This window comes from Castor canadensis, chromosome X (assembly GCF_047511655.1).
Source record: "Castor canadensis chromosome X, mCasCan1.hap1v2, whole genome shotgun sequence".
Classification (NCBI taxonomy): domain Eukaryota; kingdom Metazoa; phylum Chordata; class Mammalia; order Rodentia; family Castoridae; genus Castor; species Castor canadensis.
In genome coordinates, this window is record NC_133405.1 from 84,536,708 (window position 1) to 84,560,325 (window position 23,618).

At 40.0% G+C, this 23,618-nt stretch overlaps 1 protein-coding gene across 1 annotated transcript in view; it reads left to right on the forward strand.

The window, feature by feature from the left end:
- The window catches only part of Ophn1 (oligophrenin 1), a 297,092-nt gene that overhangs the window by 247,410 nt on the left and 26,064 nt on the right, over positions 1 to 23,618 (forward strand). Inside the window, exons 19-20 of the mRNA XM_074062757.1 lie at positions 986 to 1,145; positions 23,263 to 23,410. Of these exons, the coding sequence (XP_073918858.1) occupies positions 986 to 1,145; positions 23,263 to 23,410 (308 nt within the window). The remainder of the gene's footprint in view (positions 1 to 985; positions 1,146 to 23,262; positions 23,411 to 23,618) is intronic.

Genomic DNA, 23,618 nt, shown 5'->3' on the forward strand with positions numbered 1-23,618 from the left:
GTCAGAAATGGCAGGGTATAGCCAGAAAACCCTATTCTAAGCAATTTAGTGTAACAAGCATCAGAAGTCAGCAGTGCCTAGAATGCGGGCCCTTGGAGAGAGAATAGCAACACATATTTCCAGGGTACTTAGTACCATGCTAAAGCAATTTAGCTCTATTAACATCTCTCTGAAGTACATACTATTTATACAAGTGGGAAAACTGAAGCTCAGAGAGGTTAAAGTAAATTAACACTTGCTGTTGCATAGCTGGTAAATGACAGTGTTGGGATTCAAACCCAGGTCAGCTTTAGAGGTGAAGCTGTTCATAGGGATTAAAAAAAGGGGGCAAGTTACAGAAAGCCTTAACTGCCCCCTTTGAAGAATGTTGATCCTCCCCTGTAAAGTGAGCAGCCACTAAAGAGAATTTAAGCAAGGAGATCTGTGACTAGGGATCAGAAAATCTGAGATTATGGGATCTGTTCTACAATTACCTGATTGTGACTTCAGGCAGATCCCTTCCCCTCTCCTTTGTTGATTCCCTTTGTAAAATGAAGAAGATGGCAAAGGATCTTAAGGATCCCTTCAGTTCCTTCAGGTTTTCCCTTCTCTAACTGGGGGTGGGGAAGGGGCCAGACTTCTGACTGGTGGGCACTCTGTCCATGTGCTTTGTTATTCCTCATACATGCTGTTCCTTCTCACCCTGAATGCCCTCTTGCTTTCCTCCTGCCTCTCCATATCCTTCACTGGAGTTCTCCATACCACCATCTCTTAAGAACTTTAGTGCTGCTAGCTGAGTTCGCTGTGTCTCACTCTGGTTCATAATCATGTATTATCTTATATTGTTTACTAGTTATTTCCACTGTAATCTTTTCTTCCTGTATATACTTTGTGCTTCTCCTTTCCTTCAACTTTTTAGCTTCTTTTATCTGCTGTAGCCCCTAATACAGTCTTGCTTGCAAGGAGGTAGCAAATCTTGTTAATCATTTTCTCTCTCTTCTGGCAGTGTGTGTGAGCACAGCAAAGAGAATCTTATGACCCCTTCCAACATGGGGGTGATCTTTGGGCCCACCCTGATGAGAGCTCAAGAGGACACTGTGGCTGCCATGATGAACATCAAATTCCAGAACATTGTGGTAGAAATCCTAATTGAGCACTTTGGCAAGGTATGCATTTCCTATCTTTACCACTGCTCCTCTAAACATGTGACACTTGCTTCAGCAGTCTTTTAGGTTGCATCTTCCTTTCTGGCTCAAGTTGACAATGCATGGAAATCCTATTGTGACATAATGAATTTAGTGGTAATTCTGATCCTCAGAATTCTATACATTCAGCAACTATTGCTTGAACATCCATTTTATTATCAGGCACCTACCATGCTTGATGCTGGAGGTACTGAAGAAGAAAAAGTCACTGTCTGCTTTTAAGGGGTTAACAATGTAATATGGAGACAAGACAAGGAGGTAGAGGAAGATGACAGGTACAAAAGTGACATATGTACAATGAAACTGTAGGGAAGAAGAGGTATATCTTTTCACTTACCGCTAGGTTCATGACTCAGATCCCATAATAAAAGACAGATTAACAAGAGAAAAGCATACACATTTATGCAATAAGTTTTATGTGACTTTGGAGCATTCCAAAACGAAGAGCCAAAGAGGTTAACTGGCTAGTTTTTAAATAATAATTTTGATGAAGAAGTGGAAAATGTTGGGGAAATAATGGATTAGAAGACCAAACTCTCTGACCTGGGCAGTAATAAACTGGGGGAAAACTTAGCAGGACCTGTTTGTTTAGATTCTTCTTGGTGTTTTTATATCTTTGAGGGTAAGGATATTTATTTCTTCTAGGAATATGGAGGGTACCTCTGGAATTAAAGTTTTGTGACCTACTTTAGAAGGTTAGGGAATTCTTCTATGGCCTGCATCAGGGAAGAAGGGTAGGAGAAGGTTTTTGAGAGACCTGCTTATTTCTTCTGTTCCCTCAAATGCCAGGGTCCCATGTTTTAAGATAGCAGGTCCTAGTCTCCTTCAGAACCATAAATAAATCATGTTTCATTCCAAAAACAATTATGATGACATATTTGATACAGGATATTAACTATGAGGTAACATACATTAAGTCGGGTCAAGTGAAAAAGTTAAAACCAGGGGAGAGATGGAAAATGAGCCCAGGAATAAAGTTAGGACAAGAAACATCTATGGACATGTCTTGTATACTTGCCACAGGTGGTCCTATATTTGGCTCTAAGTTTTTTGGCAGCCAGTCCCATCCTTGAAAAGCATAATTCAATAAAAACTTTCCTGCCAGGTGAGGAGGCTAATGATGAAGTCTAGGTCTAGCAGCAGTTCAAATCGAAGCTCAGCTGCTTGCTGGCTGCATTAGGTAGGATACATGCTGGGTTGCTAATACTCCATACACAAACATTTCATGGCTCTAACATAAGAGATGTTAATTCTTCGTTGCAGAATAGTCCAGGAAAGCGGTCCATGTCTGGTTAGGTGATCTGATAGCATCAGGACCCCATGTTTTTTCTTATTGCTTCGCCATCCCAAAAGTCCTGCTTTCATCTCCATGAAAGAGAAGGATGAAAGATAGGAAGTGGAGATTATAACCCTTTCCTTTATGGACATGACTCACAAGTCACACATCAATTTCATTTACATGCTGTTTTTCAGAATTTAATCTCACAGTCACCCTTAGCGATAAGAGAGGCAGGGAAGTAGTCTTTATTTACTATAGCATGTGCCCAGCTAAGACTTAAAGAAGGAAAGAATGGATATTGGGGAACAATTAGAATTCTCTGCCATATTATCTGCATTACCTTGAGCAAATTAGTTAACTTTTCTGGTGGTCACTGTTTTCAATTGAAATGTGAAGGTGATAATAAACACCTACTATGGGATGGTCATATGCCCAAGGTTTCTAATTAGCAGAGCAGGGAAAATGGGAACCAAAGTGTAGTTAGACAGGAGGAATAATTCTAGTGTTCTATAGCACAGGTGGACACATCTTATAGGTGTCACAACAACCTATTATGTATTGTATAAAGAAAAAAGAGAGGGATTCTTGGTTAAGTGTCAAAGTACTTAGTCACTGTACACTGCTGCATCACCAATCATTTTGGAATAGTAACATTGTTGGGTATTTATAGGATACTTTGAAATTATTAAGAAGGGATACTTGTAAAGAAGTATGACCTATATTAGATACTCTAGTAGTCAGGGTTGTCTAGAGAGACAGAAACAATAGGACATGTATATAGATATATGAAAGGGACTTTATTATGGGAACTGGCTCACATGATTATGGCAGCTGTGTAGTTCCAGGACAGGCCATCTGTAAGCTGGAGACCCTGGGATTCTGGTAGTGTGGCTCACTCCAAGTCCAGAGGCCTCTGAACCAGGGAAGTCAATGGTGTGACTCATCTGAAGCAAAAATCCTGATGATGGGGACAGTTGGAATAGGATGGTACACTGCTGTATGTATGACCTGAAGTCCAAAGACAGAGTCTAGAGTCACAATGTCCAAGGCAGTAGAAGAAAATTCCGCCCCAGCTCTCAAAAAAAGAGACATATTAGCCTTCTGTATTTCTTTGGCTCCAGCTGATTGGAAGTACCACTCTGACTAAGGGCAGGGTTTCCCTACCTTGTCTGCTCAGACTCACATGCTGCTGGCAGACACACCCAAAAATAATGCATTTAGGTAGTGCTTAATCCAGTAAAGCTGACATCTAAAATAAACCATTACAGATGCTGAAGATGAAAAACACAGAAATAGGTGTTAATGGCAAACTGTGTTTCCAGAAGATCTTGGTTCTTGCACTCTGGCATGGAAGATTCCAAGCAGAACACATGTGTGTAAACGGGGTTTATCAAATGTTATGGAAAGGGAAATACAAAGGGGAGCATGCTAGGGTGGAGGTGGAGTCTACCTGCAAAGAGAGGTATTTTTCTTTTTCAGGTGCTTTTAAAACTTACCCTAATCTTTGGGAAGGGAGGAACCAGGAGATTCCCATCCAATAATCAATGAGTGGGGTGGGGCATGGGTGATTCCCGGCCAGGTGAGTGTGGTCTGGGCTGTCCCTGGGCATTCTACATATAAGTCCCAAACTTTTCTTACTTCTAGCCTGCCTTATAGGGAGAACAAATTTCAAAGAGATGGCCCAGTTTGAGATGGGAGCAGCAGGACATGAGATCAGAAGGAGACAGGGACCAGCCCGAAAAGCACTTGATTTTGGATTGCTTGTTCTTGCTAGAGCCAGGAGAACATAGTTCAAAAGTGGAGTAGTACTATCAATAGTCAGACTTACATTCAGAAGACATTATCTTAGTAGTACGAAGGATAGATCACAGAGAAGGAGAAAGTTGTGCTCTACTCTGCGCAAGAAATAATTGTAATCTGAGTTAGGACAGTGGGAAGAGAGATAGGAGGCAAAAAGCAGCAGGATTTGGTGATTGGGAATGGGAGTGGGAGATTTCTGAATCCTTCATATCTGATTTGGCTGACTGAGAAAATGGGGCTGTAAGAAACAAAGAATGGAAACATTTTGGGGAGTGAAAATAAGGTCAGTTTGAGGCAAGTTGGATTTGAGATTTCTAAAAGATAAGCAGAGTAGTTGGCTGTGTGTATCTCAAGCAGGGGCCTGTGAACTTTTACTTAAGCGACTATACAGTAAACATTTTAAACTTTGCAGGTCAAGTATCTCTATCACAACTAGCCAACTTTGTCTTTGTAGTGGGAAAATAGCCACAGGCAATATGTGAGCAAATAGGCGTGGCCATGTTCTAATAAAACTAATATAAAACAGACAATGGGACTGTGCACTGTAATTGACCGAACCACAGTCTAAAGCCTAGATGTCATTTATTGATAAATTGATTCATTCAACAAATATATACCGAGTACCCACCATGTGCCAAGTTTTAGGCACTGAGATAACAGTCTTTGAGGAGTTTACCTTCTGAGAAAAAGTAGAAAAACGGTGTTCAACGTAAGTAAAAATCTATCATATGTTCTTTTTCATAGGACTACTCTGGCTGTTACTTGAAGAAGAGCTGTAGGGGACAAAAGTAGAAGGGGGGAGACTAATTACAAGGATGTTTTAATAGTGTGGTCAAGAAATGATTGTACCTTCAATGAGGTTGGTAATAATGGAGATGGTGAGAAGTAATCAGATTCTAAAGATTTTAAAGGCAGATTCAATAGAATTTGCTAACAAACCATATGTGATATGTGGGAAGACAAGAGAAATCATGGCTAGCACTAAGGTTTTTTTAATCTGAGCAATTGGAAGGATTAAGTTTCCATTTACTGAGATGGGTGGGGCTAGGGGAGGAGAAGGTTTAAAAGAGAAGAGCAGGATTCAGTTTGGGACTTGTTAATTTAGCTCTGCCTATGACACATCAGAGGTAAGAGAAGAGCACAGGAGTAGAGAATGCCTTCAGTAGTATAGATGTGGTGGCTAAAATCATGTGAGTAAATACTCTTGCCTAGGGAATGCTTACAGCATTAGAATGCTACACCAAGGATTGAAATCTAGGGAGTGTCAGTGTTTGAACAGCCTTTAAAAGGAACTGCAAAATAGATGGGGAAAGAATTGTCATTGATCAGAGAACTAGTAGAACAGGGACTCATAGATACCTGGGGAGGACATCTGTTGTAGGACAAGCACTATTTTAAATATTTTGATTTTTAGAATTAAAAGCAGTACATGCACATAGTAAAAATTTCAAACCATATAGGATAAAAAACAAGTCTTCTCTTTACCTATACCGAACTTTTATTTCTAATCTTCACTTAAATAGTTTCTTCTTTATTATTCAAAGGAAGTTAAAAAAAGTTCATAATCCACATATGCATGTATTATTACATTTAATGCATCTTAATTTTAGTATTCATATATAATTATTACATTTTATATGTGGAAAACAATAGAGAAGAAAAACTGAACTTTGACATTTAGTTTAATAAAAGGAACATCTTAGATCACCGGGGTGGGGGTGTGTGTGGCAAAAATGGACTTTATATTAAAGGATGCTGAGACAACTGATAAGCCATTTAGACAAGAATAAAATTAGATCCATACTGTATACCATACATAACAAGAAACCTCAAATGGAACAGAAACCTAAATGTTAAACTGGAAACCATACAGTTACTAGAAGAAAATATGGATGAATTCTTCTTCAATCTTACTGTAAAATATGGGTTTCTAATTATGACTCAATATCAAGACAATACAATAAATAAAAATTGATAAATTGGATTGTGTGAAATAAAAATATCTGCATGTCAAAAACACCATTAAAATCCCAAGACAATCCTCCAGCTAGGAGAAAACATTTGCCTCACATACCAAAGGTTTATACCCTCAATATATAAAAGTCTTTTATAGATAGAAGGAAAAAAGAACAACATTTACTAGAAAAAGGGGAGAGTACATGAACAGACAATTCCCAAGGGAGATATCAAATAGCCCTTAATAATGAAAAACTGTTCAAACCCACTTAATATTAGACAAATATGTCTTTAATCTTAAAAAACTATGGCAATACAGTTTGCTGGTGAGAGTATAGTAAAACAAGAGTGTTCATACAGTGCTGGTGGGAATGCAAATTGGTGCAATTGTAATGGAGGTAATTTGGCAATACTTAATAAAAATACAAATGCATTTAACTTTGACATTGCATTCTACTTCTAGGAATCTCCCCTAAACATACATTTCTATCAATTCAAAAAATACATTGTAGGTGCAATCACTATCAAAATCTAGCCAAAGGGTTTTTGTATAGAGATGACATTCTACTAAAATATATATGGAAATACACAGGAACTGTAGAAGCTAACACAATTTTGAGAAAGAACGACCTGGAAAGTATTAATATTCTTTCTTCCTATATTACTTCAGTAATCAACACAGTATGCAGTTGGCAGAGTGATAGACATATAGACCCAGTGGAATGGAATAGAGAATCAATCCTCAAGTAGCACCACAAAGTATGGGCAATTTACTCATATCAGCACATTTAAACTGAATTTCACATAGGAAGAAGCCAAGGCACAGAGAAGTTAAGTGACTTGTTCAGTGTCACAGAATGAGCAAGTGTTGGAGCTCAGATTTGAAACCATGCAGTTCAAATCTACACTAGACTACCTCAAGGGCTTTGTTGTGTTCTTGAAAATGGGTACCTGAAGTAAGTGGAGGTGAAGATCATTGGAGTTGCAAAGGTCAAGGAACTTTGGGGCAAGAGTTGATGAAGGGCCATTGGCATTGTGCAGATTTGTAATAGAAGATACCCTTCTAATCCTGACGTTAGAGAATAGGATCCCTAGCATCATGATCTGAACTGGTGGCTAGATCATTAGTCTTGTGTGCTTGGCTAAGGAGCTTGGTCTTGATTCTAAGGCAGTAGAGAGCCCTGAAAGCTCTTCAATATGTCATGATTTGTGGGGAGCATGTTATGAGAAGTCTATGAGAACTTGACATAATTGACATAAACACAGTTGTGCTCACAGGCTGAGTTTGGCACAGCTGCAGAAGAGAGTGAGAGGCAAAATGCAGCACAGCTGCTTTTCCTAAGTTGTTTACAGTTCAGAGAAGTAGGAATGCAGGTTTCTCTTCTTTCAATGTCATGCTCCTCCCTGAGAACTATTGCTCCACCTCCTTGTTTACCACTGGATATAAAAGACTCGCTGAAGGGGCGGGGTTTGATGGGGAGGTTTTGATTGGCTGGCTGCCGTCTGCTTGTGAGGCTGCTGCAAGAATGCTGCTGCTGCTGCTGGGGCTGAGTTATATGAGAGAGTAGAGGAAACAACAGTGCAAGTCTGAGCACCCAGACTTTAAGAAAGCTAAAGAGAACGTGGGACAGTGCAAGTCTAAGGACTGAGACATTAAAAGTTATGGTAATGCAGTTTTTAGACCAGCTGCTGGTGTTTGTCTGCAAGTCTGAGGACCGGGACTGTAAGAGAGGACATGGGACAGTGCCAATCTGAGGGCAAAGACTTTAAGAGAGATTAAAGGGAACATGGACAGAACGAGTCTAAGGAAAGAAACTTTAAGAATAGGAAAGAAGACATTAGAAGTAAGGTTTTAAAGAATAAGAGAAAAGAAGCAAAGTAAAAGATGAGTTATTAGAGAAAAGAAGCAACAAGTCTGCTGTGCATCTCCATCCGAGTGCCCAGCACACTTGGCCCCAGCTTTCTGCACGTCTGTCTTCTATCATTTGTCCTTTCTATATCCCAGTTGCTCCCAGTTAGGTTGGAGGAACAGAGCTCAAGAAAGTTCTTGAGAATGATTCATTCCATATTAAATGTTCTTACTCATTTATAGGTGAATGGAGGAGTGATGCTGGTTTATTTAGTCTGTTATTATTAGTCTAACAAAATTGATTGGTTTTTGCTTTTATTCTATAAAATTGTCAGTTTCAGTTTTATAAGAAAAAAAAAGCTATTCATTGAATGACCTTAATTCCAACCTGGTTCATAAAAGTGATTTTGCTATGCTTTTGGTCAGGAACCCAAAGCATATTCTGTAGCGTGATTTGAAGTACTAGTTATCTGTCACACCCAAGGATTCAGTAGGACATCATTTCTATTAACCTGCTCAACTGTGGAGTGAAGTTGTCACACCCTAGTAACCTGTAAATATGTATTAAGTGATTGCAGGGCTGACCTTTGTGTAATACCACAGATATACTCTGGCCATGTTTTCCAAACAATGACATGGTAACCAAGGATATTTTCTGACTTATGAATTTCATGTGAAACATCTTACGTGGAAATATGAAATGGACTCCCAATTTATTATACGTTTATCAAATTGCCTCTTTTGAAAAAGAGCAAAATGCTGTGTGGGTGAGATTGTTCCAGAAATGCTGCATCTTCTGTAAGTGTAACCTCAGAGAACAATTGTGGGGATTAAAAGAGATAATATATGTGAGAGCCGAGGCTGCTCTTTGAATATGAGGGATTATATGTTCCTGCCAAGTTGTTCAGTTAATGGGATATGAGTTTTCCGTTGACATATATTATAATTTCAGTATAATTTTCCATTTATACTTGCTCTTTAATAGAAAAGGGCTTAAACACATTGGTTCAAGTTTCTATGTCATTCTCTTCCCTCGGCCTCTCTTTTAAGAGTATCCAGAGTCTGTAAATAAAATTTAAATGTACCAGGAGAATTGATACTTAAAGGAACCTATCCCTAAGTCTGTCTTAAAGACCTTTCTTAAACAATTTGGATCATCTTCCCTAAATTACTTTTCTCATTTGTAGAGTAGGTTAAGTGATGGGGGAGGGAGAACCCCCTCCACACAGACTCCCTTAGAACAACATCACCAGTTATTCTAAAGCTCTTTCTCTTCCCAGCTCACAGAACAGTGTGTATCAGGGCGCCCGAGCCTCATGCTGCCAGCTCGCAATGTAGAGATAATTTGGAACAACAGAGAAAGGTTGATTTCTGTTTTCTGAACATTTTGTTTTGGGGAGCTGCTGGGAATTACAGGGAAAGAGGGAGATTAGCTGTGAAGGCAGTTCTTAGTGACTTAATTTTAGTGAGGACAGAATGTTATCTTCCTTAAGGTGATGAAATAGGGATAGATCCATTCGAATATCAGAAGTGGAAAGGGGCCTTTAAAGACTTTCTGCATCAGGCTCTTCACTTTACATAAAGCCTCATTTGGAAAGCTGCAGTAGCTGTAACAAATTTGCATTTCTTCAACCACCTTTCCACTCTATTCCTTAGAACCTCACCCCAGCCCTACAGTTCTTCCCAGCTAGTCATAAAATAACTCAGGTTCCAGCCCCACACTCTTACCAGTTGTCTCACCTGTGCTTTGCAAATGCATCTTGTCAGCTACACAACCTGGCTTTGGTCACCATCCTCTTAAATTACTCCTGAGACAAAATTATATTGGAGCTAGAAACCAGTCAACCATTGTCGTTAGAGACTTAGATTTGTGTTCAATGAACAGGGAATCAGGCTATGGGCCTAACATGGGACCCTGTACTCTCAGCTCATTTATTCCTTATTCTGACTCTGGGAAAGATGAATATTATCCATTTCTCTCTTTTTTTTTTGTGGGATTGGGGTTTGAACTCGGGGCTTCACGTCTCCAAAGCAGGCACTCTACCACTTCAGCCATACCTCCAATCCATTTTTCTCTGGTTATTTTGGAAATAGGGTCTTGTGAACTATTTGGCTGGGCTGGCTTTGAACCTGGATCACCCTGATCTCAGCCTCTCAAATAGCTAGGATTATGGGCAGAAGCCACAACTCCCAGCTATTATCCATTTCTTAGATTCAGAAAGGGAAGTACTGAGTAAGTGGCAAAGCTGAGACTTAAATCTAGGTCTGTAAATTAAGGTTGCACCTGGAGTCAGGGAAGTAGGGGTCTGTTTCATGTGAGAAAATGACACTAGTGAGTTCTGCTTATCTTTTTGTCCCTGATGTTGACTGAGCTGTTCTTGCTTCCCTTAAGTTCCCCTTCATTGCCATTCTCTCTCCCTTTTTCAATGCACTCTTGTTCTCTCTCCCTTGCTTACTCTCGCTTCCTCCCTAATTTCTTGTGCTGGGGATGGAACCCAGGGCCTTCTCACACATGCTAGGAAAGTTCTGTACCTGTGAGCTACAACCCCAGCCCTATCTTTCCATTTTACTGGGTGAGTAGTTGCCTTTTAATCACACAGTATATTACTTCACTGTCTTTTAAGTGTAGTTTTCTGGAAGAATCATTAATTTCAGGATAATTAGAAAAGTCTATTATCAGTGCATATCAAAATGGATTTTCTTCTTATCTCTAAAGATGTATGGTTAGAAGCCATGGTTGAGGAAACTATAAAACTGAATGATATAGCCCTTACTACACACATAGTTGGTTGAAGGCCATTCTTTCTGTAAACTGGCCAGCTAGGTTGTTTTCAATGATGAGTTTGTGGAAACTCCAGTGTTGCCTATGTCCCTAAATAGCCAAGTAGGATCTCCTCCAGGAAAAAAAAAAAAAACAATGCCGTAGCAATGTAGCAATTTAATGGATTTGAGAAGGCAAACAAGGGCCCCCTGTAAGAAACAGCTCTGAGTTTTGTGTTTTTCATGCACCCAATCTAGCAGCCCAGAGGAAACAGCCCTAGTCTGTTCCTCCTTGCTCTCTGAAATGTGGCTTCTATGAATTTGAGTGTGCCACCAGAGGGCAGCAAGAGAACAGAAAAATGAATCCCTGTATCTTGTTTTTTGGTATGGTTGGTTGGTAGGTAGGTAGGTAGGTAGGTAGACAGACAGACAGACAGATGTACGGATGGATAGATAGATGAAACACATACATACATACCTAGATCTATAAATACATTGATATATTTTTAAATATAAGTAAATATACATATTAGTTATACTTTATAGATTTATTATAAAAATTTATATTTTAAAATGTATGGATCTCCATGTACATATTGATATATTACATATACATATGTCTATATGATGTAGGTATATATAAAGAGACAGTGAGAAGGAGAGACAGAATCTAATTAAGCTGGGCCTCTGCTTCATTGTCTTTAATTTCTGAAATGATAAGGTTAAGGTAAAAGTTATTAAAAATAACATTTTATTAGTCTGTACATGTTAGGACATTTTCAGAATCTAATATGTAGTTATCTTGGAATTTGGCAAACATTTTCAAATGAATCTTCAGAAAAAAAATCTTTAAGATCAAAATGTAACCTGAAGAAAATATCTCTGAGCAAAGAATTATTAAGATCGAGAAATTTCAGATGTGTTCATAAGTCAGATTGAATCTTTGAAAATGTAGTTTTGAGTTTTCAACCATGGCTAGGTTGAAAAAGAAGAAGCAGAAGCCCAGTCACCTTAGGCTTTGGATTCAGGTCAGGACCTATTGGAGGTGAATAAGTGTGTCCTCGCCTGCTGAGATAGGGTGGCAAGTGTAGGATATAGCCATAAGTGGGATTTACCCCCCACATTCAGAAACCTGAAATGTTCTGCATGAATCACTCTCTTGATTCTGGTCACCCTAAGAATTGTCTTCAAGATGCAGCAAAAGATGAGAATACCATCTCCTTCTCTTATTATTTCTCCAGCTGGTACTGTAATAATAATTACAGCAGTAAAAACAGCAGTTCACAATTATTTAGGGCTTGCTCAGTGCCAGGCATTGTACAAAACATTTGATACTCAACATCTGATTGAATCCTCACAACTTTATGAGGTATTCTCCCATTTCACGTATAGGTAAACTGAGACCTACAAGGATTAAGTTTGTTGTGGATGATCAAAATCAAATACCTAGTTTTGTTTTCTTTTTCTTGTTTTTTTTTAAGTGTGTGTATGTGAGAGAGAAACAAAGACAGAATACAGACTGAGTTTTGAGGACTGAGAATTATTTCTGTGATCATATAGTGCATTTGCCTCAGTAGACAATGGTGGTCTCAATGCATATACTTCTGCCTTTGCTGGTCTCTGTTGAGTGGTCTGGGGTCTCAGATTGGAACATCAGAGTCTAGGTAACACAGTGAGACTGGGGTAAGTAGGCTAGAGGGCCAGACGGAGTGCTCTGGCAGTCGGACTTGAAGTGGCCTTAGTCAAGCAGTAGTGCCAAAAGGAGTCTCAGAGACCTGGAATTAATGGAGCACTATTGAGAGATTGGGTGGATTTTTTTCTTTGCTTTGAGATTTGGGGACTGAGTTGCTGCTACTGTTTTTTAGATTAAGACTTCTTACAAAGACCCCCTCCAAAATGTCCAGACTGCCTCTTTTGGCTTTCCAGATATCCGCAGTGGTAGGAATGTCATGCAAAGAATGGGAAAATAACTTTAAACAGCATTGGGGTTGGATCCCAGTTCCACTCTTTACTAGCTGTGTGGTCTTGAGCAAGCCAGTTTACCTTCCTGAGCCTTGTTCCCTTCACTCAAAAAATGAGACTACCTCGTGGGTTGTCGGGAAGATTCAGTGAGGTAAATGTGTCAAGTACTCTCTACACAATGTTTTGCCCAACAAATTTTAGTACTTCTCCATGTCCCATGCCACTGTCCTTTACAGTACTTACAGGAGATGAACTTTATCTTAGTGATGGCATTCTCTAATAATTTCCCTTTTCTGGTTTTTGAGATAGGGTCTCACTAAGTAGGCTGGCACTAAACTTTCAGTTCTCCTGCCTCAGTCTCCCACATGCTGGGATTACAGGTATGAACCACCATACCCAGCTTTGTACTTCTTTTTACCTTGGTAACTACTAAATCTTTGCGTTCAAAAGAAGCTTGTCTTTGGTACTTAGACCATTATTTACTTATGCTACTAAATGATAAGAGAAATTCTTTACTTCCCCAGCCTAATCAGCCTAGGCTAGTTTAAAAGGAACACTCTACTTAAAATCTACCATCCCATTCTTTGTAGAAAGCACACATCATCCATGCCAAGTAGATAGAGGCATTCTTAACAAGATCTGATTTCATTCTTGTTTTCCCCTCAGTATTCTCCTCCCAGGGCAATTGGCCGGGGGGATGGATAGACAATCAGGGCGTGGATTACAGATCTATTCAATATAATCAGTGGGAGTCCTCAACCGTTTCCTACACTAAGTGTTTTGAGGGACTGGGGTACCAGACTGGGCATTAGAACTCTTAGGTTCTAGTTGTAGTTCCACCATAGCTTTGGGGCCCTAGTAAAGTCACTAGCCCTCTCTGGACCTCAGTTTCCCCAAAAGCATAATGTAAGGGTAGGACTTTACAATATTACATGTAAAAAGGGCTTAAAGACTATGTGTTGCAGAGTCAAAAGACAGCCTTAGTGACAGCCCTCTTAAAAAAAAGTTGGCTCTGGGTAACAACAGACGTGATATTTTCAAAGTTATGTACATACTCTAAGCAAACTTGGTGACACACTTGATGTTTAAAGTGGTTTGTGCCAAATGCTAAGAGCTCATTACTTTTGACCCCATTGCCACCTTTGTTTCTAATGTAGTTCAGAATACAGTTTTTGCTAATATAACCAGACCCCAAAAAGCTCAACATAGCATCAGCCAGAGTGTAAATGGAGACTTCGTGGAAAGCTGGGGCTCATCAGGGCCAAGTATTGTAGCTTTGATTTATAGACAGGCGAGATGGTTTTTGTACAATCTGATATGTGCAGCCCTGAAGCGGCATCTGGGGCGAATGTGGATGTTGCTAAGTTCTGCCATGATTTCCAAGGATTCAGTGTGATCTCTTGGCCTTTAACAGTAGAAAATGACCATGTTATGTTCAACCCCTCCTCTTTCACACCTAAAGACTAGAGAAGAATCTGGAAGGGGATTAATGTGTGACCAAACTTAGGCAAGCAGTTCACGAACCCCCTTCTAGTGGAGGTGATCCCTTTCTAGGCTGTACCTCAAAGCCCAACAAGTGTTATCACCCAAATTCATCCTCAGAACCCTTCAGAAGAGAAATTCCCAGGAATTAGGCTCCTGGGCAGGGCCCTTCAGAATGGATATCAAGTTCTCTTAGAACAGGCATTTAGAATTAAACCCAACTAACATTCATTCAGTACTAACCGTGTTCCCAGAAAACACTTAAGCACTTGTTTGCCTCCAGAGTCTACCTAACCACCCTATGGGATTTTTTTCTCAAGTCACTATCAAAGGCCAAGTAACCTTAAGTGCTCTTAACTAGTCAGCAGAAGGCAAACCAGTCTGTCTCGCTGTTCCTGGAGTTTTGGAGGGTGGGAAAATAAGTTCTGCCTGATAACTGTTCTCACTCAAGGAATTATTTTGAAACTTTAAATGTTTCCTTCTATGTTACATAGTGGAAAGAGAGTTAGCCTTGAAATCAGACACATCTTAGTTCATATCATAGACTTGCCACTTATTATCAATGACCTTGGATAATGCACTCTCTTTATTCCCAGCCAAGCCTTACCCTCTCCATTCTTCTCCCTGGCAAGTCACTCTAGGCTTTCAGTTAAGAACGCCTACTTAAATTTTCAGCAATATAAAAACTACCCCAGTGTCCCGAGGAGGGCAAATGAGGACCGATACTTTGCCAGATTCTAGTGGTCGTGTCTTCAACCTCCATTTCTGTTTCCAACTATTCTTTCCTCTTTTAATGCTGTGGAAAGAGGTCGCTTTACTCTGTGCTGATCCTAATACACTGATCAGCCATACCCTTCAAGCTCAAGTTCTCTTTGGAGAGAAAAGAATTTATGTAGCGTCAGTAAGTGAGTTAATACACATAAATTACTGTGCATGATACATAATAAACACTGTATAGAAGTTGAAATTAGAACCAATTCTGACCCATGGCTTGAACTTGGGAAAAGTTTGTGCCTCCAAAGCCACATTTTAGTCAGCCTTCTGGGTCAGCAGCCAGAAGCAGCGTTTCCACCACCTCCTGCTCATGCCCCTTACAATGATGGCATGAGAGACAGTGGAGGTCACTTCTGTATCCTGTGCCACCTGCTATTTGGCCCTGTGGAAAAGCTCTATGTGCAGCTAGTTTCCATAGGATAGATTTTTATTTCTTTATCAGAGCCTGCTTAGAATAAGTCCTTTCATGGGGACTCGAGAAGTCGTTGGGGAGTTAGAGCAAGCTGAGTTTCTTTTATCTTGCCTCTCTGAATTCCCTTTTCAGCTCTAAAAGTTTTCTTATTAAAATAAGTCTGCCAACAATAAGTCACGAGATCTTGGGCTCACCTTTTCTTCCCTTCCTGTTCCCTTAAAAGAAACTGGAGTTTTATCACCCTTAAGCCCACAAGTCATGTCTATAGTTTATAGTCCTGTTTTTAAGGCACTAATAAATATTTACTAAATTCCTATTCCATACCAGGCAAAGTTCTAGGCACCGGGGATACACCTGTAAACAAAGGTCTTTTAAAATGAATTTTATATTCTACTGGGGAAAGAGATGATAAACAATTACATCTATTTCTCAGTTAGTGGCCAGTGCTCTGAATAAAAATAAAGCAAGGGAAGGTGGTGTTTTATGGAAGGTGATCAGAGAAGACTTGTGTTGACATGATGTTTTAGGCAGGAGATGAGTAAAGTGTACAGGCCGTCTTAGAGAAGAGCAATTCCATGAACAGTGAAAAGCAAGTGCAAAGACCCTGAGGCAGAAGTATGCTTGGCATGTGGAGCAGCAAAAGGACCAGAGTGGCTGGGGTGGGATGAGCGAGAAGTTCCGTTTGCTCCATTTCTCTCTCCATGTAGGTTGAAGCGCATCATTAAAAAAAGAGATGTGAAATGGGGCGTTTGGAGGGCCCACAGAACAGAAAGAGAGGTAAATGGGGTCTTCTTACCATAGTAATTGCCAGCATTTCCACATTAAATCTTGGTTCCAAGGTTTGCATCTACATGCCAGCTTTGAGAAGGGTGTTGCAATCCATGACGATTGCAGGGATATTCAGGCCACATTTTAATTTCTGAGAGGACACAAAACAGGAATTGTCCCTTGTGCTTTTCTATACTTTTCTCTCTCGTTTGAACAGGGTATGGTTGTAAGCCTACTAATCATCTTCTCTGAGCCCTACCTACTGGCACATTGGCAGGACTGGTCTCTGACCAATGTCTCAGTTAACTTAAAGGAGACAGGGCCAGTGGACAGCACACTGTCTAGGTAGCACCGGTAGCTCTCATTACAACCCTTAGAATCCTGGGAGCCCATATCCGTCTTAAGGGTTGGGCAGCATCTTAACAGCATGGTGCAAGGAAGGGTTTTGTCAATGAGAAGTGGACAATTTTTGTAACTGGAGGAGATATATAAGATCATTTAGTCTGGCAGAGATCATGAAGGGCCATTAAGTACACATCTCCTGATTTGTATAACCTTTCAATCCCTCTTGATCCAATCTCAATCTTTCTCTGTCTCTGTTCTTCCCTCTCTCCTTCCTATCTCTCCCTCTGAGTGCAAGTGTTTGTCTCCAAGGAAACGTGGGTTTAAATTACCTCTAATCTTTATAATAATCATAGTAGTTGCCATTAATTGAGTGCTTCATATGCTCCAGGTTAGGCTTTGTGCATATATAATCCCATCCAATAATCACAACTGTGTGAGATAGACATTTTCTTCATGTTGCAACCAAAGTTTTAAAATGGAAACTGAGTTTTGTGTTTGAGACTCATTATAGTTGGCATACCTTGTTCAAGTTTGCATAGCTAGGAAGTGGTAAAGCCTCAACACAGCTGAATCTGACTCTAGCCAAAACTCTTAATCTCTGTTATATCTCTCTTCCCAATATCCAGTTGGAAAAGGAATATGTGAGAAAAATCTCTATTGTCTAACTTGTGTTCGTGGGCCTGGCAAGCCAGCATTCATCCATTCACCCTGAACACTGTCATTGAGCTGCTACCTCTTGACTGGTTGCCCTACTAAGCCCTAGTTTCTAGACATGAATAAGACAGAAATCTCTGTTGTCAGGAAAGTCACTGGGACTGGTGGGGAATTTGGACCACCTAATACTCAGGATGTAGTGCAATAACTACCATGAAGAGGATTGCATTGGATGCTATGGAAGCATGTGGAAATAGAATCAGAGTAGACTTCTTATAGTGGGTAATGTATGAGGGGAATCCTAGAAGTCAGAGGAGTGGATTGAGTGAGATACAGGCTTACCATCTACAGGACACTTCCTATTAAAGGAGGACTTTAGTGCAGTGAGTCAAGTAGGGTAGAAGTTCATTTCTGTTTCGTGTAAAAGTCTAGAGGTAAACAGCCCAAGATTGGTGGGACTGCTCTGTCATCCTTACCACTTGGTTTCAATCTCTAGGTTCTAGATGGTATTCCATTTGTCTTTGTTTGACACTTTGGGAGAAAGGGAAAAGAGAACAGCATACAGCCAGCTTCGTTACAAAAATAGGTCCCCAAAATTCCAAAAGTTTGCATACATCACTTCTGCTTCTAGTCTGTTGTTTAAAACTTAAGTTACATGGGGGCTGGGCATGGTGGTTTGCACCTTTAATCCCAGCTACTCAGGAGGTAGAGATAGGAGGATTGTGGATTGAGGCCAGCCTGAACAAAAAGTTAGTGAGGCCCCGTCTCAGAAACAAGCTGGACACATATTCCCAGTTACTCTGCAGGTGAAGGTAGGAGAATCATGGTTCAAGGCCAGCCCAGAAAAGTTAGTACAAAACTCTATTTAAAAAACAAACTAAAAGCAAATGGACTGGGGGCATGGCTCAGGTGGTAGAGGTCTTGCCTGGTAAGCATGAGGTCCTGAGTTCAATCATTTGTACCATAAAAATGGGAATATAAGAAATGAAGGTATGAGTACATGTTTCTAGGCATAGAGAATGCTGGATACATGCAAGGATGGGAGATCAAAGAGCAGAAGAGCTGTAAGAAACCAAAGAACTAAACAACTAAGAGCATAACAAATGATAATTCTAGCATGGCTGTAATATAATGATGGCATATGGTGAGATAGAGACTGAAGATGGCAGGCAGTGGACAGATTATGGAGCACCTTCACTAACTAAGGGATTTGAACATTGTCCCAAAGATTATGAGGTCACAAAATATTTTGGGCACGGGAGTCACACAATGAGATTTGAGTTTAGAAAGATTGCTCTGTGTACTTGGTGGACAGGTTAAATAAAGGAGTGACTGAAGGCAGAAGGAAGTGTTAGGAGACTACAATTAGTAATCAGGAAGAGACACAAGACTCTTCACTAAGGCAGTGACACTGAGCAGAAGGGATAGATCAGAGAGATGTTAAGGAAGTATAATTGGTAGAATGTGGTGACTAAGTGGATGTGGGATGTGAGAGAGAGGGAAGATATTAGGACAATAATGTCCAGATTTCTGGCTTGGGCATTAATATCGTTTTATAAGCAGTTATAAAGGAATAATTAAATGTTTTCAAGTCCAGAAATAATTGAGTTTGAGATACTTCTGAGTTATCCGATGTTGCTATTGGGCAGGCAATTAGATATATTGCTATAGAAACAAATAGGGAAGTCTGGGAGTGTAAGTTGTGAGTGTGTGAAACTGCTGAGGAAGCAAGCAAGACTGGTTCCGTGAGATCATGAGAGGGCTAAGAGCAGAATTCAGGAGAAGATCAAGATTGAGAGGGAGCCTGGGAAGGAGACAGGGCAGTGGTTAGAGAAGCAAGAAAGCAATCATTAGAAAGTGGATGGGAAAGGCATGGTTAGAGATGGACTGGGCAACTGTGCAATGCTTAAGCAAAGTCAAAATGAGGATTGCAGGTGCCCTTTGGATGTACAGCTTTATGTTTTGACATGTACACATCTGTGAAACCATCTCCACAATGAAGACAATGAACATGGTCATATTTCCCGAAAGTTTCTTCTTGTCCTTTTGCAGTCTCCCCCCTCTCTGATCCACCCATATTACCCCACTTCAGGCACCCACAGATTAGCTTCCTGTCAATATAGGTTCATTTGCATAAATGGAATCATGTAGCATGTACTGTTTTTTGCTCTGAATTCTTTATTCAGCATAATTATTCTGAGGTTAATTCAAGTTGTTCCATGAATCAATAGTTTATTCCTTCCTATATACCATAGTTTAGTTATCTGTTCACAAGTTGATGGCCATTTGAATTGCATCCAGTTCCAGAATATTACAAATAAAGCCACTATGAGCATTTGTGTACAAGTCTATATGGCTAATATGTTTTCTTTGGTCACATGGTAATTATGTGCTTAACTTACCTGGAAATTGCCAAACTGTTTTCCTAAGTAATTTACCGTTTTGCTTTCTGGAACAGGCTATAGAATTCATGTTAGTTCTTTATATGTTCTGTATAATTCTTCTGTTAAATCATCTGGGCCTGAAATTTTCTTCCTTGGGAGTTTTTAAATTGTGAATTCAAAATTGTGAATAGTTGTAGGACTATTCCAATTATCTGTCTCATTGGGTCATATTTTTAAAATTCACTCTGCCACTTAACCATTTTCATTTTTTTTTTGTGGTACTGGGACTAGAACCAGGCTCTTGCACATAGTAGGCCAGCACTCTACCACTGAGCTACATCCCCAGCCCCCACTATACAAGTTTTACATTCCTACCAACAGTGAAAGTTCCAGTTCCTCCATATTCTTCCCAATGTGGTATGGACAGTCATTTCAAAATTTTGACCACTCACTCTAATGAGCATGTCATCATATCTTATTGTAGTTTTAATTTGCATTTCCATGATGATCTAATGATATTGAACTTCTTTTTATGTTAACCATGTGTATATGTTTTTGGCAAAGTGTCGGCTCAAATGTTAGCCTATTTTTTCAGAGTGATTTACTTGTTTTCTTATTACTGAGTTTTGGGAATTCTTTATACATTCTTGAAAGTATTTTAACCCAACCTGCAGTTCCATTTTTCATTCTCTTTACCAATGTGTTTTAGAAAAGTACATATTTTAAAATTTGATGAGGCCCAATTTATCAATTTCTTTCTCTTATAAATCTTTGTATCTAAGAAATCTTTGCCTAACCTAAAGCTCAAAGATTTTTCTCCTAGAAAGTTTTATGACTTTTGGCTTTTACACTTGGGTTTCGAACAACTCTGAGAGTGTTTTTACATATGGGGTAGGATACTGATTGAAGTTCTTTTTGCATATCCTACTGTTTATGAATGTCACATTAGTTCACCACCATTGCATCCTTTCTCCACTGAATTGTCTTTGTCATCTGAATATGTGTGAGTCTATTTTGGAATTTGTTCCATTGATCTGTTCACCTGTCTTGACACCAATTCCACCACGGTCTTGATTATTGTAGTTCCTATGTGTGTGGTACTGGGGATAAACCCAGGGCCTTGTGCAGGTGTTCCATCACTGAGCTACATCCCCAGCCCTTGATTATTGTAACTTTAAAATGAGACTTGAAATCAGGTAGTGTCAGCCCTCCAACTTTGGAGGTTTTTCGCCAAGATTGTTTTGGCTAAGTTCTTTGCATTTCTCTGTAAAGTTTTGAATGAGCTTATTAAATTCTACAAAAAAGCCTGCTGTAATTTCTACAAAACTTGCTGTTTAGGGGTTATGTTCATTTTGAAGATCAATTTTCGTAGCATTTGCTTGTTAACAATACTGAGTCATCTTACCTATGAACAAAATATATCTGTTTTGATCGTCTTGATCGTTTCAGCAATATTTTGAACTAGTGAACAAAGACAGCTGCTCTGTGGTACTCTGCCTTGAAAGCTCTCACTTTCTTACCTACTCCACACTCCCAACTCATCTCCTCAACTGAAGGAGGCTGCTGGGCTCCACCTGAGTTCCCCTTCTTGTACTGTGACCTGCAGAATTCTCTGCAGGTTGCAAGTGGGGTTCATTTTTCCTGTCTCTCAGGGACCATGGGCTCATTGCCAGATTCCCAATGTTTTAGAAGCCATTGTTCCCGGTGATTTTTCTATGTTTTTTTTTTTTTCCTTGTTTCAAACTGAAAGAGCTATCCTGTTGCCTTTGGCTTTGTGTATTATAATTATAAATGTGCTTGCTTTTTGACCCAGCAATTCCAGGCACTCTTATAGGTGCTAGAAGTAGAGCAGTGAACATGGCAGACATGCTGTCATAAAGTTTAAAATCTAGTCAGGAAACAGGTGAATAACTAAATAACATATTTTAGAAACCAATGGAATGCTAATGGAACAAAAACAGGGAAGGAAGATAGGAAGTGTTGAGTATGGGGAGGTGTGTCAAAACTTAGACACAAGCCAGGCATGGTGACTCTTGCCTGTAATCCCAGCTCCTTCAGAGTTGGAGATCAGGAGGATCATGGTTCAAGGCCAACCTGGGCAAAAAGTTAGCAAGACCCTATCTCAACCAATAGCCACGTGTGGTGGTTTGTGCCTGTCATCCCAGCTATGGAGAAGTGTAACTAGGAGGAGCCTGGTCCAGGCTTGCCTGGGCATAAATGTGAGGGCCTATTAGGAAAAAATACCTAAAGCACAAAGGAATGGGGGCATGGCTCAAATGGTAGAGTGACTGCCTAGCAAGTGCAAGGCCCTGAATTCAAATACACACACACACACAACCTTAGCTATATTAACCTGGAAAGCCTTACTTTGAAAGGTATGTTTGACTAGCAACCTGACAAATAGAGAAAGCAAGATAGAAGGATATCTGGAGAACACTCCAGGTACAAGAAGCAGCCAGTGCAAAGGTCCTGGTATGTTTGTGGTATAGTAAGGCATATTTGTAACAACTATTACAGTCTCTGAGCAAATGCTAGCTATTTAGGTATTATTACTGATGGCAGAACCAGTGATATGACCTAGAATTGTGTGGCCTGACTGCCCATCTGCTTGCTGCTATGTCATATTGTCCCTTCCTTACAGCCATGAGATGTGTACTGACTTGTGATTGTTCACACATTGTTCCTGTCTATTGTCCAACTTTTACACAGGCTGCCAGGCATTTCCAGCCATGTAATTTCTATAGTGACCCTTGCCTGAGAGGTTATTAAGCTCTGACATTTCTCTTCACGCTAATCACTGAGATTGATACTGTTACTCTCGCCACATATATATGTTATCTCAAAGTGTACACACTCAGGCCAGGAGGTCAGTCACCCCAGAAAGAGGAAAATCCTTAAGTACACATGAATAGTATAGAGAAATTCTAATCATAGCTCTTCATAAATTCCCCCAGTACTCTGTATAACGTCTAAGGAATTTTAGTTTCACTTTTAAATTTTAGCTTCTTCTAGGTATTTAGGTAATATGCCATGGTATAAAATTTTAAAAGAGCAAAATGATAAAGGAGGGAAGATAAGTTTTCTTCCCTCTTTTTTTTCCCAGCCAATCATTATTTCTCCGTTGAAACAAATAACATACCTAGGCCCTTTGGTGTCCTGTCAGAAATCCTGAGTGCATAAATGTGTATGTACGTGTGTACGTAGGTGTGTCTAGTCTCCTTCTGCGACCCACTCCCTACCCATACAGAACACCTTGATAATTACTCTTCACTTGATTCTTACCACATCCCATGAGGTAGGTGGTGCTGTCCCCATCTTACAGATGAGGAAGGGCACTGAGGCTCAGATAAAGAAGGTAAATTCCCTACAGTCTTCCAAGCAGTAAGTGGAAAGTCCAGAATTAATGTTGGGTCTTTTGTCTGTGCTCTTTGCACTGAGGAAGGCCAGGTTGTGTCTTCAACAGGTAGGAGAAGTCTGAACACTTGCTAGCAGTTACAATGATTAAGAAAAATGCCCCAATTCCTTTAACCATGTTAATATTCACATGAAAAACTAGATGCAATGCTGGCAGCCATGAGAGGGTGGGTAGCATTAGGGAGAAAAAAATTTATCCTGACCATCTCCTGGATATCTTGCTTATTACCCCTTTACAGATCTATTTAGGTCCACCTGAGGAAAGTGCTGCACCTCCAGTGCCTCCACCTCGAGTGACAGCAAGAAGGCACAAACCAATCACAATTTCGAAACGCTTGCTGCGAGAAAGGACGGTTTTCTATACTTCTTCCCTGGATGAAGGAGAAGGTCAGTACTAAGGTTTCTCCATTAGCTTCTGAATGGTGATTAGACACAGAGAGAATATTGAAGGGCAGAAGTAGAGATGTGGCCATTTTTCTCCATACAAAGGTAGACCTTTCCTGGTCCCTTGGCTTAAAATCATCCAGGAGAAGTGAGGCTTATACTTTGTGCCCAGAGAGGGAATTTGATTTTTGACAGGACAGGGATGAGTTTG